This window comes from Phalangium opilio, unplaced genomic scaffold (assembly GCF_054372755.1).
Source record: "Phalangium opilio isolate 3A_F unplaced genomic scaffold, DU_Popi_V2 ptg000003l_1, whole genome shotgun sequence".
In the NCBI taxonomy this organism is placed as follows: domain Eukaryota; kingdom Metazoa; phylum Arthropoda; class Arachnida; order Opiliones; family Phalangiidae; genus Phalangium; species Phalangium opilio.
The window spans coordinates 10,032,969-10,050,585 of NW_028324145.1; the positions used below are offsets into that span (position 1 = coordinate 10,032,969).

Below are 17,617 nucleotides of genomic sequence, written 5' to 3' on the forward strand. Positions count from 1 at the left end.
AAGCAAACAGGAAATTGAACCGTCAGTAACTATGAGTATAGTGACTCAAGACACACTCTTTTTATTTACCGAAGTGATCATTTATCTCGGACTCCCAAGTTTGGACATTCGATTTTTATGTAGGAATGGAAATTAGGTATAAGACCTCCAACAAAAGCTAAGCCTTTTTATGGATTTGTGGTTATCCCCACTGTCAAGCGTTCTTCGCTGTTTATTTTACCAATCATTTCATGCTTTTTGCAATCCTGTAAGTCAGAAATAGGCGGAAATAGCTGCTCCTCGAATATACAACTTAAGATTGATGAAGAGACACATATTGTTTTTAGAAAAAAGTTCCAATTTTTAGACGATTTCCCCCGATTTACGCTCGGATTGCGCGCTTTTCAATCGGGGATTTAAGCAAAACTTTATTGCCTGGAAAATTGTTTATGGTGACAGACATCGCGCCACGTTCTTTTTTATGACTTAATGTCACGTTTTACTTTGCACGTTTACAATGATCTTCCCGACAATTTAACAAAACAAAAATAACAAAATAACAATGCAGTCTTTAGCTTCACAAACCCTCATAATCCATTAGCATGTAGCACCAAGTAGCCTGGTCTCTTGGTGTAAATGGTATCAGGTCTCCTAGTCTGAAAATTTTTTATAGTTAATTCCCAAACAGACACATAAGAGTACAGAGACACTAGCACCCAAAAATGACCACCACAAAATTATAAGTAGTAGTAATTGAACAAAAAATTGTATACAATCTGAACGCGACTTAACTTTTAGATAGATGGTATCAGTATTCGACTTCCAACACTTCAGTAAAATTCAACTTTAAAATGGGTAAATCTCCACACGTTTTAAACCATCCTTTTCCGTGTTAAAAAATACTCCATCCAAGACTGTATTGAACCTAAGAACTATCCGATACCTTCTACAATAATTACTTATTGATGATCATATATTTAATATATATTTCTTGAAAGCTACTTTGACAGTTCATTCATCATTTTGATGGTTTTTCGGTGCTCGATAGTGTAGGAGTTGATATACGAAATTTAGTCCTCCTAGATATTTTTTTTTTATAAACTAAACCGAAGTTCTGGGAAGAGATAACTTAAAGAGACAATGTAATGAACCTCTAATTTAGTCCGTCTGTAATCCGAGCTGATTAATTTAGGAATCGACCCTTGTTTACTTCTTTGTTTACTGGGCAAACTTTGCTATTGGTTAATTATATAGGCTTATAAGAGATTCCCGGCGTCTTGTTTGATTATTGATTCGGAATTGAACCGCCGGCGTGATGTGATGTTACTTAAGCCATGTTCACACTTGACACTTTGAAACCGTTTTCAGCAGGTTTTGAAAGGTCAAAATGTAAACTTTGTCTGTTAATCATAGTAATTTCTTGGAGAAAATGCAATAATTATTTTGAAAAAGAAGAAAAAAAAAAAAAGATTCGACCTTCCCAAAACGGTTGAAAACGGTTTCAAAGTGTGAACATGGCTTTTGTTCCTCGGTCCGTTTCCGTAAGCCTTATAATTAGTCCCCAAAGCTTTATTTTATTTATTATTCAATGCCTACCTGATCCGTAATCATTTATCTTTAATTAATTTAATCTCTAGGTCTCTTTCATTGACCTATGTATTATTATTATTAGCTCGGATTTAGGATTAATGTTTATATTTATATCGGGATTCAATTGAAATCAATCCATATCTTACTCTTAATTACGCGGCGAAATCAACTTTGATCTTATAGGAAGAGATAGAGCGAGTAGAATTAGATTTTCAAGCAATTGGTGTGTTTCATCTTAGCATTTAAATTATCTCGAGTTGTAGCGTTCGTAAACTCGTCTAAAATTTAGAAATAAATATAATCTGACCCAGTTACACTTTGGGATCAAAATATTATTTACTCGAGTTATGGTTTAGAAAAGTCCAAGTACTTGGTTACATTGTATAGAAGACAATTTAATATATGACGCCTTGATAGTTTTTTTCTAAAATTCTAATAGCATAAAAATTGGCATATATATATTTCGGCGGTTTTGATGCACCAAATTAAGTTTGTCCAGGGTTGACACAGGACAGCGGATTTCAAATTGGACCAAAAAAGGTCAGGAAATTTTAAGAATTTCAACAGAGTAAGGGAATTTTTGCTAAAGTAGCTTAAATATCAGCGGTTCAACCATCCTCAGGGTGACGTTTTAAACTTGAAATTTTAACGAGATCACGTTTGACTAGATACCGAAATCAAGGAGCTCGCTCCTCAATATTGTACTTTAAATATTGAAAAAAAAATGCGATTTAAGCGCAATTGTTTAGTTATATTTAAAATAATGACCATTTTGGCCTAAGAATGTCAGGGAAAATCTAAAAAGAAGGTCAGGAAAAACCTGGAAATGTTACGTAATTTGAGTTTGAAAATTTCGTCGTGGCAACCCTGATGTTGTAATGCCGTAATGCCGAACTTCGTTTCTCCTAGAGATACATTTTCACGCTTTAATGAATACCGAAACCGAAGAGCGTAGGTCAAAGCTTTCGGTTGCCGTTTATCTCGTTTAGGGGATTTTGGTTGGCGACGCACAAACCTACGGCTACGGAGTGGGGCTTAATTTCACCCCTTAATCCTTCCCCAATTTCGCCCCCCCCCAATCCCCTGAACTTTGATCCTCTTATATCTTACTTGATCTCCGTTGTTTAGTTTTAATGATTTTATTATTTACTTAATTGGCCAACCGTGTAACTTAGGATTTTCCTCTTAACCCTAAGCCTTAACTTCCGGGTACGCAAAATTTAAGCTTTGAAGTAACAAAATTTAATTGTGTGCTTTAAGTTTTAAACAAAGTTACTTTTAGGCTTAACGTTGCGTTATAGAAAATAATATTTAGAGACAAAAGTAGTGCGTACATTGAATAACGAATGAACTCAACTCTCCTAGGCTTGTAAGATTTAGTTTTTCTGAAGTATTTTATTAATATAATAAATTAGTTTAATTTAAATGGGAAAAATTGCGTTGAAGGGGGTTATTTCTATATCTATTCTTTGCATTTATAAATCCTACGAAGGGAAGTATACATAGAAATATATATATCTTTTGCTAAACTATAGATTCGTTATAACTAGGTTTCCAATTAATTACATATTCTAATTTCACGTTTACTTAAAATTTAAAAAAATAGCTCCATTAAATGGTTAATATTTGAACCTTCATATCTATAATATTTTGAATAATTTACCCAAACTTTTCAATAACTTTAAAAGCTTTTAGATTGAAACTCTTATAATACACTGCGTCTAATCCATTGCGAAGCAACACGACATATAGAACAAAAGATTTTAGGCACGCAGTGTCGATATATCGGATCCATCTTCTGGTATACTATTTGAGCCTTAATTGTCTCTCAAACAGTATAGGTCTAGCTCTTCCTTAGAAAATTTCAAAAGACGCTTGTATGTTAATATATAAGGAAAGTGTTCTAGTTTAAATTTAACGGTTCTTGGATTTTATCTCCGCCGATATCATAAGCTAGGATAATGAGTTTATAAAAGATAGCTAGATCTGCGATTGCCCATAGCTGTAGAAAACTACAATTTACATGGTTTTCAGCACGATCGAGCCAGGGAACAGCCTCGTTAGATTGGTTCCACGAGAGGTTCTACCCTTTGTTGATATTTTTCGAAGTTCTTATAAGTTCCATAAGTATGACCCTACCTGTACTTGCAATGCGAGACACTTATCGAGAGCTAGCTAGTTCGACTCAAAATGTATTTCCCACCGTACCTCGGTCCTACCACCAGGGTCCCTTTTTGGAACAGAACGGTATGATGCCATAATCTTTGAGCTATATAGTGTCGAACCCCTTTATTGTCACAGCCCCACTTCCTGCCCACCCAATCCCGAAACGTTCCGAAACAAGGACCCGCAGAGCTCCATCTTTATCCTCTCCTATCTTGAAATCTGAACACGTTTAGCGTTCTAGTTTCTCTCGCTCGGAGCTTCGTTCCCCGGATCGGTTCTGAGTTCCTCTATCTCCCGTTGGCATCAAATTTGTAAGATCCTCTTTTATTTCTGGGCCCCGCGAAACACCGGAACTTATTAATATTGCAAACAAGCGCTCTCTCCGATGAGGCTAGCAACAGCACTATCTGACGTGTGACTAAGCCTCCCGAGAACCTTACTGTTACCTAACACCTATCTGCGCTCTTTCGTCAATTCCCCTTGGGGGTTAAACTGTTGCTCCTGTCAAGACTCGAGGAGTCTGTCTTGGGAATTTGATAGGGGTATCAAGGGTATCCACCTCCGGTAGCAATTTATTAGCGATGAATTCTATATTGGAACCTGACCTATAGTTACAAAGAATAATAATAATCATCAAGAATGTGTACAATTACTAGAAGAATATTGAAGATTAGATCTATTTGCTTGCGTGTCTTTGTCCATTTTTCCGTACAGTCAGTTATAGGAATTGTGAATTCGAGATGTCCAGAACAGGCCTGAGCTCTGTGACGTATGAAGTTTTATGTTCAGTGACTTATCTTCAATAGCTCCAACATTTTTGTTTTTGTGTGAGATATTTGGAGTTTGGGCATTGGAGAAGAGAGGTGAAATGGAGTAGCGATGTTCGTGGTTCATGTCAGGCAATGAAAGTCACCCAGAATACCTTAAGTGCTGTCGTGTAGCGTCATTTAAAAATAAAAGCAAGTTCTCAGGAATTAGCTTCCATTTTTAAGACGCAGAGGGCCTCATCAAACGTTTACGCAGCGTACTACCCTACCAAAACGACACTGAGGGCTACGTTATAGGTTTGGAGAATACCACTCCATCTCACCTCTTTTCTCCGAATTTGAACAATCGAAAAGTCCCTGGCCAGAAGCGACGGCTTATAGTTAGTAGGGTAAAACGTCCAAACCTTTCTCGGAACAGTTCTTGGTGTCAATCAAGTTCTTTGTATAGATGTAAATTCCCGTGTCATACAAGACATCTCTTAGGGGATAATACAGCTTTCTCATTCAAATACAACCTTAATGAATTACCCACTCCCTCCCTGCATATGAGTACGGAATGTTTTATACCGATTTTCCATATTTATGTCCAAATTTCATAGCCCAAAAGAAAGAGTACAAGGATGACGCGACGCTTTATCTTTCTCCTTATTGACTTTGAGTCGTTAAACGGACAATATGAAATACCACGCTGTAAACCTTTTTTTGAGGAAGGCTGCTAGGGTATATGAGAAGGCGGAAGAAAAGATATTTGAGGGGGTAATCCCCGTATCCTTGTTGGAGCGCCTTTTCCGTAATTTTATCCGCGCAACATTGATGAAGGATTGTTAGAGGCTGGGTTTTGGGTTGGATAGTGTGTAGGAAGATGAACTGGAAGAGTGAGAGAGAGAGAGAGAGAGAGAGGCGATAGTCTCTCGGGCTCTCTACTCATCCCTGTAAAGCGTTAACGGCGCATGCGTGGTGGATGCTGAGGGATAAGGATAGAGAGGAGTCCGAGAAGGGATGCTGGAGGAGAGGGAGGAGGGGGGATGTGAATCAACCGGCCTCTCGTGAAAGAACCACTTAAAGGTTGGCGCGCGACTGATGTTTCGGGCACATATTCGCTTCTCCGTAAGGAGCACACGTCGACGTTTTACCACCACCTTCCGAACTTATTACCAGACTCCTGTCTTTTACCGATAAGTTTTAACTTCAACCCAAACTTTCTTCGGATCTTGACAGTTTCTACTTTGAATTTTATTTCAAAAACGTAGGCGATTTTATACAGTTTCTTTCGTATTCTTTAAAAAAAGAAGTCGCCAAATTTTATGGAAAAAGGGTTGAGTTATCTCCTCTTTTCCATTCGTTCTTACTGAATTTTCTCTTTAATCGCGAAGAATATGATTGAAGTGTGTGGTCGCAAAGGGCGGCCCTTACTTTTAGACTCTGTCGTCTACTTACTACTTCTATGTTATCTACCGTTTGTTCTGAATGAAGTTAGGTGAGCCCCAATATCTTTTACCATTTTCCATTGTGTCTAAAATGTATTTTTAATATGTGTATATTGTCAAATTATGCATATATATTTGGTTCTGTGTAATATTATACTCCATTTTAGTTCAATTTTGACGTGCGCAATATCGTTCTCTAAACGTTCTAATCGAGTGATTTTTGTTATCAAAAATAATTTATAAAACTTATCGTTTTAGTTTTAATTTCAAATAACCAAATTTTATTTATTTATTTATTTATTTATTAAAATGTTTCCCGATGTTTTATTAGTATATCCTCTAATATAATTATCTCTGAACTCCCGCGCGAATTGTCTTAATTACTTCAATTAGTAATTTAATTAACGGAAATTGTTACTCTCTGCCTGGTTTAGTTAGGTTTGTAGAGGTATATAGTCAATTTGGACCAGATCCTCTGTTTCCTTAAACATACACAGTACTCGTACGAGACGTTTGCTAATTCATTAATATTAGATCACAAAGTTACTCCCTTATTTCCCGACCACAGTATTGCTCGCATTAGAGAACGCTATCTATAAATGTTAAGCATCCATTTATACCTAATGAGCCGTTTCATAATTAACAATTTTATGTATAGATTGATTTTTCGCAGTTTATACGGTTTTAAACCATTTTTGGAGGAATAATGGAAGTCCTGTTATCTTTTACGAGCGTATCGAACGCGTTGTCAAATTGTATGGACAACTTATATGGGTGGGAATTTTTAAAACGTCCAAATTAGTAATTACCCATATTAATGGATCTGCTAAATCAAATTTGCTTACTAGAAAATTTTCTGTTTATAACTTTAAACAATATAATTTTTAAGGGATAAATTGTGGTAGTCCAAAAATTTTAGAAATAATATGTGATAGTCCAAACTTTTAGGGATAATATGTGATAGTCCAAAATTTTAGGGATAAGCTGTGATTGTTCAAAATTTTAGGGATAAGCTGTGATTGCTCAAAATTTTAGGGATAAGCTGTTATTGTTCAAAATTTTAGAGATAAGCTGTTATTGTTCAAAATTTTAGGGATAAGCTGTGATTGTTCAAAATCTTAGGGATAAGCTGTGATTGTTCAAAATTTTAGGGATAAGCTGTGATTGTTCAAAATTTTAGGGATAAGCTGTGACAGTCCAAAATTTTAGGGATAAGCTGTGATTGTTCAAAATTTTAGGGATAAGCTGTGACAGTCCAAAATTTTAGGGATAACATGTGATAGTCCAAAATTTTAGGGATAACATGTGATAGTCCAAAATTTTAGGGATAACATGTGATAGTCCAAAATTTTGGGGATACCCTGTGATCGTCAAAAGTTTAGGGATAACCTGTGATTGTTCAAAATTTCGGGGATAACCTGTGATAGTCCAAAATATCATGGATAACCGTGATAGTCCAAAATTCCATACAAACCCTGTAATATAATAAAATTTCAATAACTGATACGGTCCTTTTAAACATCCCAAGTGGCGCATGTAGGACCATTGGGAAATCGCAAATCGATAAACCTCACCAACGACATCAAGTCGTTGAAGGAGCCAATGTGAAAATAGATTTGTATTAAGTTAATAGACCATAACATTGTTGTTTGGCATATACCCCCCAATCCTCGCTGAAAGAATTGAAAAGATAAAAAAGGAATTTTAGTGTCTTCTAACCTTCCGAAATAACCCTTTTTATAGGGAAATCCGATTTTGGCGCGTGACTGTGTCGGCCCTGCATCGTTCCGTCCGTTATTAGATAGTTTTTCCCGTTTCTTTTACTCTCACGGGACTTCCCAAAGAGATTTAAGAACTGTTACAACCCCTTAGAGGAGAAAATAACTTTTTATATAAGCACAATAGTTTTTTGGATGTTTATTTTTTTTTTTTAGTGAAGTTCAGAATTTCTTAGAAGCTCCATATTTTCTAGCTTCGAAGTCTCTTTATAAAAGAATAATATAATATCGTGGAATTGACTGTGGTTTTTTGTTTTTGTCATTTTATCTGTTTCCTAACTCCTTTTTGGCCCACTTATTTTTTTGAGGGAGGATGGGGTTAGATTACTGGGTGTTTGTTATTTTGTATGACCCTAGAGGTTTTTTGGCAAAGGAAAATAAGCTTCTTGTTGAAGGATAAAGGTCTACGTATTTGGTTTGTCTGCTGGATATGGCAATACGTAACGCAATCTTGAAAAAGAGATGAAACTAAATTTCATACCTTATAGAGCTATTTCAATTCGGGAGAGATTTTGAGGCGGGGTTTCGCTAGTCCCCGCCTAGGCGCCATATTGTGCGGGAAATTTAGCATAGAGTTCTTCAGCGGCCCGCACGGAGGGTGGGTGAAAACCGGCTCCGTTTATTGGCAGGCCCAACTGTGACGTTTCCCCCCCTTCAACTGATACAGCTCTATACGCGAAACTAAATGTATGATATTGGGAATTTGCTACTTTAAAATGCCATATTCTTCTTCTTCTTTCATTGCGAATAACAAATTTGGTGATGCGGTACAGAAAGGCTGTTATTGGGATAGATCTATGGGAAATCAATTTTGAGTCTAAATTGTAACTTCTATAACACCAGGGATAGATTTAATTTTAGAAGTAGGAATGGAGAACTGAGTAATGTGGGTGCGCGTCAAAGTCCCGGACCCCCTTCCCCTGGACGGAGGGGTATGAAAGAAAAGGCGGGAGGGTCATAGCGACAGAGGTAAAAAGGAATTACGAATTTATTTTTCGCCGTCCCCGTCAGCAACGTCATCAAAACGTAGGTGTTTAAGTGAGCCAATAAGATAATTTAACAATTTCGTTACGTGTTGGAGGGAGGGTCTCTATACTGGGCTATGAGTCGGACTGAAGTAAATACTAACAGTTCTCCATTCCTACTTCTAAAATTAAATCTATCCCTGATAGGATCAAAGTACAGTGCATGGGTTCATGGGAAATCAATTTTGAGTCGAAATTGTAACCGTTTACGAGTTATAATAAGAGTGTTGTGGGGATGACCCCTTAATTAAGTTAGTATTGTCTTTCAAATTCTTAATTAAATTTACGGGTTCGTCCGTAAAACAATTGTTCTATATAGCAAATTGCCATAGACGTTATACATTTTCGACTCAAAATAGGTAATAAAATCCACCGTCCTAACTTCCTGTATATGTATTTGAATAAACATATTTGACAGACGTGCTATTTTGAGAGAAATTAGGTGTTACAACTATACAGCCTGTGATTCATTTTATACATATCTAATTTAGGCCTAAAATAATCGGTACGAGGTCAACGACTGTTAATTCTTGGGTTCAAAACTTCAAAGCCAAAGTTACTATAACTCGGATTTTAATTATATAGTTATTATGTGTGATACGACATGCGAGAGGGTCTTAATTGTTATTATTATTATATAATATCAAGACGAATGGCTCAATATACAGCCATTGGTTTTCGGTACTGGTATTGTATTGTGTATTGTTCAGTATTAGAAAATGAGAGAATGAGGTTTTCATTTTCATGCTGCTCCGGCCATTGGGATCTATTTATCTCGTCTAAATCCTTCCTTTCTCCGCCGCTACCGAATCTCTAATGGTTTTAGGCATCGGCGGCTGAGCAATTTAGTACGCTAGTGCATGGCCGCCTAAACCGAGCTAGAAGCTGTGTTATGACGCCGAGAGATCGGATAGTTTGCCATCATTGCAGCGGTTGTTTTTGGTTTTATGAAATTTTGAAGCTTTGTAGATAATAGAAAGGGGCTAGAGAAATTTCCACTACCTCGTTTCTTATCTTTAACCGCATGCGCTTAACAGGGTTGCCAGTATTTTGTTATTAGAGCAGGTTAAAACTGCGTGATTATATGATCTGAATCGAACAGAATTCTGCAAGCTTTTTTAGTCTGTTGTAGATAGCGGTTGAATTGTACCCATCACATGAATGACTGGAAAACATTGTCCGCATATTATCTATTGTTATTTTATCATAGAAAAACCCGGTTTTTTTTTGGTAATCAATGAATTTGGTGGTTTTTTTAACGTCAACATGAAAGACTTGGGAATATGACTGAAATTAGTTTTAATGAAAATAACACTCAAAGGAAATCATAATTATCTTGAATGAAAAAAAGATATGTAGGTTTTTCTGGGAAGTTTAAAAAAGTGAAGTGGCCCATCCCTCATCTATCAAAACTCTGGTCTGGTGGAACGGAGTGGGACGTTTTAACGCTTTCCAGACTCGAACCCCAATCCGGAATTCTTCTCCTCTATAGCGTTTAGCAAAGGGAGGAAGAATGGATCCGAAGTTTCCGGAAACCATCTTATTCTTGTAGAGCTCATTAATTGCGTGCAAGCCGTATAAATACTAAAAATGGTTCTTTCTTCCCCCTTTTTCTCTTCATTAACGCTTTCTCCAAGAATTTCTGTAGTTAGCCCGTACGTGCCTTAATTCTGGGGTCATTCCATAATGCACTCTCTCATTTTGCTCTCGTTAAAACTTTATTACCCCGTCTTCTATAATGTAATAGGGTTTTTGCACCATCGTCTGCTCTAGAGCAACCCGAGGTGCAACCTTGAACCTAGCACGAGACCTGCTGGAGCTCGTGGCGGTTTTTTCTTTTATGTATATTTTTATATATGCATATTTTAGTATATAAATATTTCTAAGAAACTAATATGGCGGTAGAACTGGTAGCTAATGTATTTATGTTTATTCTGTTTGTTTCTTCTTTTTTAATCTCGGCTCTGGGCAAAACTTACTAAGCTTATTTTGGTCTATTGAGGGTCAGATAAAGTTAAGTGTGATGTTGAATTTGTATTTGCACGTGGTCTTAATTACTTTTACACCGTAGATGTGGTTTGTTAGTTGGTCAAATCAGGCTAAATCATAATTTAATATAGGATTCATTGTGTAATAATCATTTTTCTTTACGTATCTAGGCGGGTTTTGTGGGAGGAGCTAGACTAATAGTTATACGTCATAATTATTAAGCCACCCTCATAAAACCCTCGTGGAGGTCATAATGATTCCTAGTAGATGTATGCATTCTTAGTCAAATATACGTGTAGTTTGTTATAAAATGGGTGGTTGGGATGGGAAATCAATTTTGAGTTTGTTTCTAAATATCCAACTTCCAATTTCGAAATATTTTTACTCAAATTATATTTTAATTCTATTTCATTTACCGAATTTCAACCAATAAAGGCAAAGGTAGGGGAACCTGAAACGAGATATAAACGTCTTTACGTTTCGCGCGAGTTGATTCAAATCAGTTTAACGACTTGACGTCGGTCGACGCACGTAAAGATTATATAGGCAAATTTCACGAGCCATCTTTTTAATTTTTACAGGTGCTAAAGATTACGCGTAGTTTTTATCGGTTGACTTTTTTTACGATTGGACGGCTATATCAATGTTTTATATGGGTTGACACCGTTACCAAAGGTGATGAACGATCTTTTCCTATATATTTTTAGTCGTAAAGTAACTATGTCCCAAATATCGTCTGGTTGTGGAGTCTCGTATGGATAAAACCAACCGTAAAAATATGTCCATATAAACCATTTTTACATCCAAGGGTTTATCTTTATTGAGCCTAGAAGAGTTTTACCTTATCTTTTAACTGAATACAACAAGTATTTTTTTTTTTATTACCAAATTTATAAATAATCTAAAATAATTTCATCTGAAGATGAAGTTTCTTTTTAAAATATTATTTTTAAAAGTTAGAGTACATCTTGATTGCCCTTACCCTTGCCCTTACTTTGATATAAAACAACATATACTACCAACCAATCAGAGCATGCACGTGTTGAATTAAATTTTTCGCGCTTTTTTACTTTTTATAGAATTTTTAGAGGGGTTAACCACTCTCAAATTCCTTGCATAGTTGCACGCGTTATTATAGCGCTGTTTAGTGAAGGAATTTTATACCTACTACGATGAGTGATTGACCCCTCTACCCCCTTTTTATCAGCACGAGATTTATACAGCTCGTGTGTTAGTTAAAGAAAGCGTTCTGATTGGTCGAGTTAAAATTTAAAGTAAAATTTTTCTCATGAAGATACAATTAACGTTCCTAGATAATGATAGATGAATCGCAGAATTTTTTATAATGAAGTTTTTTTCTTTATATAGGCGAGACGATTAGCCTATCAGCTCTACAAAAATAATAATTTAAAATAAAAATTGTCTGGTGTGATATATGGAAACTTAAGTGTCATTCCTGGAGATAAGCCTCGGTCTAATTGAGCTTCTGATGCCGAGGGGGAAAGGGGGTTAGTTATGCAAAGCTGTTTCGGAAACGGAATATTGTGTAAAGCTATTACAGTTAAGGGCTTATCTCGATACGTCTAGGAGCATTATCTGATCTCATCCTATAGCGAATTAGAGGATCAATAGGCGTTGATATATTAAGTTATTAAGTGGGTTAGGGTTCAGCGTCATCGGGTCAATGCGGTGCCCTAATTATCGGACCGTGTCTGTCTTTCTGTCTGTCTGTCTCTTTGGTTGGGTGGCTGGTTGCTTCCTTAGTTAATTGTTGAGTTGTTGTTTTCAAATTTAATAACAACCAGATAGGCCTATAATTAATTATTAAAGTTTCAAACTTTCCCATTCGTACATCGTATGCTATAATACGGGAAGTGATGGCTAAGGGAGTATAAGTCTGGGAAATAAGGATGGTTTTAAAACTAGTCCTGGGACCATTGCCCGCCTCCTCTAGCATTATAGTCCTCCCTCCATCCGTCGTCTGCTACGGGATGCAGTGGCCAAAGGATTATATGTCTGTAAAATAAGGATGTTTTTAAAACTAGTTCTGGGACATTTGACCTCTCAATAGTGAGCTAGTCCTTTCTTAGTTTTTCCTATAGATTCTAAATTAATAAATGGTACCAAGGACCAGTAACCCCCATTTTGTGACATTTAAAAACTAGTCTAAGCAGTTAATAAACTGATTTTGAAGCAAAGGACATGTGCTCCTATTTCTCACAGGCTGCACGGTTGAAGGGGGACCAGTTTGGGAAATGAGAATATTTTTTAAACTAGTCCATGGTCCAGTTGCCCCCCTCCTTCCCCTAGCGTGAGGCCGAGAACTCCTCGGATCAGGCCACGGCAGCGGACCAATGCTTATGGAGAGTATTATAAGGTTATGGTGACATGTATTATGGAGACACCCACTTGTCCATAACATTTATCATTAATTTTTACTGGGAACATAAAGGCGTCGATCGTTCCCTATACGTGTCTTTGTGTGATAAGTTTTACAACTCTATCATTGTGAATAAGTAAGCCATGTACCATTGAGGCTGTAACCCAAGCCATTATAGTAAATATCTGCCGGCTCTCCCTATAACATATAGAAACTAATAAACTTCTTATCTGTAGCAGACGAAACTCCCCTGTGTATCGTTAATTTTTTTATTTAGGCAAGATCCTTTTTGCTTTATACTTTCTTCATCCCAGAACGCACTTGGTTTTATCGAATCTATCAATATTTGATATATAAGCCTGTTTAAACGTAGTAGTGTTTGAAGTATACAGGGTGTTTTTGGTTAATACATTGCCACAAATATGGGAGCTTCTTTTAAATTACCATGTTTTAAAATTACGGTATTTCTATAAACCACCATTTTTACATCGATATATTTTTATTATTATGAAATTAAATTAAATTTAATTTAATTTACGGACTTTAAATTACAGCCAATCTCATTTCATTCTCTTTTGTATGAATTTGGTGTAACAAAGCTTTGTATACACGAAGCAGAGAGATATATCACAGGCTGCTCTATCCTTTTTTGCAAATAAATATTAGGCCAATTTTTATTTATTTATTTATTTATCTAACTCGGTATAGCCTAAAAATAGATATGAAATATTACACCCTATTACTAAATTGAATATTTCTACGAACAGATGACCTTTATTTCCGGAGAGCGAGATATATACAAATCCACGTCAAAATATTCGATTATACCGAAAAATATATTTTCCCAATCTTTTATAACTGTAGGAATGGCGCCAAACTAATTTTTCAATTTCATACTTGTTTGAAAATAAAAAAAAAAATGTGAGATGTCACATGTCGAAAACTTACTATTTATTTTTAAAAAACACTCGGAATGCAGCGCGAGAAAAATAAAGGCGGGTTTCTTTCCCGCCTATCTCGTGCGTATATACGAGAAAACTATAGCTTGACATTTCCTGGGAAAAAGGCGCGCTTACAATTTGGCGGGTGATCTTTTCTACATCCCGCCAAAACGTTTACTACCCATCTTAGCTAGCCAAGGTCGGGTGTCCCCGGTCTTTTATTCCGGGTTATTTAAATTGGGAATTCGTAGAAACACGTGTTTCCGACAGTTTTTCTTCCCATCTAGGTATCCTAACTACGTTTTTTGACATGAGAATGCCGATGCACGAAATTAAATTTCTTTTGATGCGGAATTATTTTTTTTTTTCGCCGCCATATTTCTTCTTTCTCTAGATTCTACCTTGATGCTGGTGAATTGTAATTGTAATAGGGACTTATATATCTTTCCCTTGTAATATATTTTAAATTAAACTTAGTCCTAGAGCAAATTTCATTGGACAACGGTTGCAAAGGCTGCGCCATTTCTGAGAAATGCTCAGTATTTTGGTCTTTTTCTTTTTATTTCCAGGGCTTACCGCAATGTCAGTGTTTTATTTCTTATAAATAATTACTTTTTTGGCTGGAAATGGCTATAGTCTCGGGGGACTTGTAGGGCTTAAGTTTAGAAGGTGACATTTCTATATATATATATAAACCCAAACACTTTAATCTCGTTTAGTTTTTGGTTCGCGATACCATACCTATATACTTTGTAATTCAGAAAGCAACAAGCTTTAGACGATATTGTTTCAACATTATTAAAGGGAAGCTGTATATCCAGTCGTGTTTCGCTTTAAGAAACAAGTTTCCCGTTCATATTAAGTTCTAAAATTAATATTGAGCCATAACCTAACCTCCGGAGGAGAGGTCAGGTTATTATTATAGCCCCCCTGGATGCTTACTCTTAATTATATTCATTAATTTAATTTGTTTTAGTAGAGATTTTTTACTGCCTCTACTTCTAAATAAAAAAATTGCAGTTTGAAAGCAACGCTTTTTTAATCTATCTCTTCCATTCCCTACCTTTTATTGTCAATTAGTTTCATATTTTTCTAATTTACATAATTATAATATAGAAACAATTTTATGCAAATTAGTTTATCCCAAAGCCACCACGGGCGTTATTCCATTAAATATGATCGTTACGATTTACCGCAAATTACTTTGACGTGATGTCATCAAAATATTTTAGTCTAATAACGTTTACAAACCGCGCTACTCTTAACTGTAACATTCAAATATTTTAATAAAAGTAGATCTGATGAGTAAATCCAAACAATGCAACTTTTCAGACTAAATAACCGTCCATATGTGTGTGGCCTATTCTCAACTCCGAATACATTATTATTCTTTGTAACCAAAGACACGCAACTTTATTTTAAACGATAATAGGATTTTTTTAGAGATAGCAGATAGCATCAGGACCAAGGCTTAAAAACGAGTTGGAATTCCAGCTCCACGCGCACTCATCCCCGTTTTCTTATTTTCTTTTCACCGACGGAATCCTTCAGGTCATCTACATTTTTTTCCACTTACGTTTAAAGTCTACAGCCAAGGCTTAGCTGCTACATCTTCTTCTGTTGGGTGATAATGGCCCGTAAGAACTGAAAATATTTTTCCAAAAGAAAATATTATTCTGAAATAGTTTTCCCCATCCTATATATGCGGCTATGAACCCGGAAACCTTATTCATTGTGATTCGAATGAAATACGAGTGGGAGAGTGAGTGTATGATGACGCTATTTGCCAGGGTTAGGCTTAAGATGAGAGTTTAAAAGTCACGGGGCACCGAGTATTTTTATATTATCCCCCTAGATTAAGCTTCTTTTATTAAACTCTGAGGGTAAAACTACCACCCAGAAAAAAATAGGAAGTTACCCGCCCTCTCCCTAGGCTGGAACTGAAATGGATTACTGTCTATCAGAAATATCCTTAAGCCTCGGTCTCTTGGTGTATGGTATGGTATTTACGCCTTTTTCAAAAATTATCTAATTTGAGGTCTCGTAAAACTTTTAACCTTGAAGAAGAAGACGTAATTTAGCTAGTTCTAAAGAAATTGGATAAGCTTAAGAACTTTATTTTTATTTAAAAGTTTTACTTAAGCCTTGGCTAAGATATTTGATGCAGCGTAATGGCATTAACATTACCACCACCGTTTCTTTCCATGCTCTCCTAAGGGGTTTATTATGATAATATGCATGCTACAGTGGTGTGTTGAGGGTGAAACATTTCTACAGGGGTTGCATAGAAAATCCATTAGAATTGAATCGCCTATATGTTGGCTTTTCCTAGAACACAAGTGCATGGCCGGTTACGCCCATATTAGGCTTAGTAATTCATTTTAAGAAAGATTAACAATTGTAGTTCCGAATAAATTCTTATTGAATAAATTTAAAAAATTCTAAATTTAGGCTTAAAACTTTTAGTTCTAGCTTAATACCCCTTTACCTATAAATTTTTCCCGTTCACTTATAAAGTAAGTGTTTCTCTAAAAGCATTTGTACGGTTTACTCCCAAAGGCCTTAAATAAATAAATACAGTCTTTCCTCTTTTGAAATTGAATTGAATGGTAGCAGCCAAGGCCCGACTTTGTAGAATTAAATTCGCTCCACACATTTTACGCTCAACGAGATATCTTCTAATAATAGAATATCTAAACACTAACTAGACAATATACGTTTCCAGTTGTTGGAAAACAATTTACATTTTAAAGCTTCAACTAGACACAATAACGTTAACACTTAAATTAAATTGAAATCCCGAATGAAACCTGGGCAAGTGTGTAATTTGAAGAGCGTTTTCTACCCAAAACTCCGCGAAAACGCTTGAAATTCAATTTTCACCTGAATGGGTGAACTTTCCCCGTATTGTAAACGAAACGCCTATTTCTCCTAAAAGCGTTTTCAAAACACTGGAAAATATATTCAAATTTTTGTCGTGTCATCTCCATAAGGCTTGTTGTTCTTCTTCAAGGCCGACCATATTCGTTAATCACGTGACATTACGTCATTGTTAAAACACACGAGATTTTTAATTCAAACAAGGCTTAACAGATACTTTAAAAATCTATTCAGCAGAAAGCGCGCGAAATTGCGTAGGTATATATTGTTTAATCGCGCGTGAAATTTTTTAAATTCAAAACAAGTCTAAAATTGAATATATTAATTTATATACTAACAATGGACTTTAATATATATACTATACATGTATTTAGGGTATGAGCTTGAATCTATGCTCCGTGATTTTATTGCAGCCTATGAAATTTTTCTCTTCCATCAAAATCATAACGAGCTTACCTGAATTTAAGAAACTTTTAGGAAACTATGGAACCTTTTAAAATATCCAAGCTCTTACGAGCTCTATACTTTTTAAAAGCAAAATTAAAAAACCCTTCTGTTCATGGCTTAACTGTTAATACAATGGAAATTAAGGAAGTTTGTTAGTACCACGATTTTTACTGTTCCATAAGTTTATAAGATATGTTCCTTAAGTATGACACTAACTATACTTCCTAATGCTAGAGACTTACTCTAGA

The 17,617-nt window shown here is 35.8% G+C and overlaps 1 protein-coding gene across 4 annotated transcripts in view; it reads left to right on the plus strand.

Annotated features, from left to right (window-relative positions):
* Positions 1–17,617, plus strand: part of LOC149717711 (glycine receptor subunit alpha-4-like) — a 44,736-nt gene that overhangs the window by 1,476 nt on the left and 25,643 nt on the right. The window contains exon 1 of one of the 4 annotated variants that reach the window (XM_089840586.1): positions 5,374–5,979. The exons of 2 other annotated variants lie outside the window; for them this stretch is intronic. In XM_089840586.1, coding sequence (XP_089696712.1) covers positions 5,879–5,979 — 101 coding nt within the window. In that variant the 5' untranslated portion in view covers positions 5,374–5,878. Of the gene's footprint in view, positions 1–5,373; positions 5,980–17,617 lie in introns of those variants that run through there. One more of the 4 variants, XM_089840590.1, reaches the window with a different exon arrangement.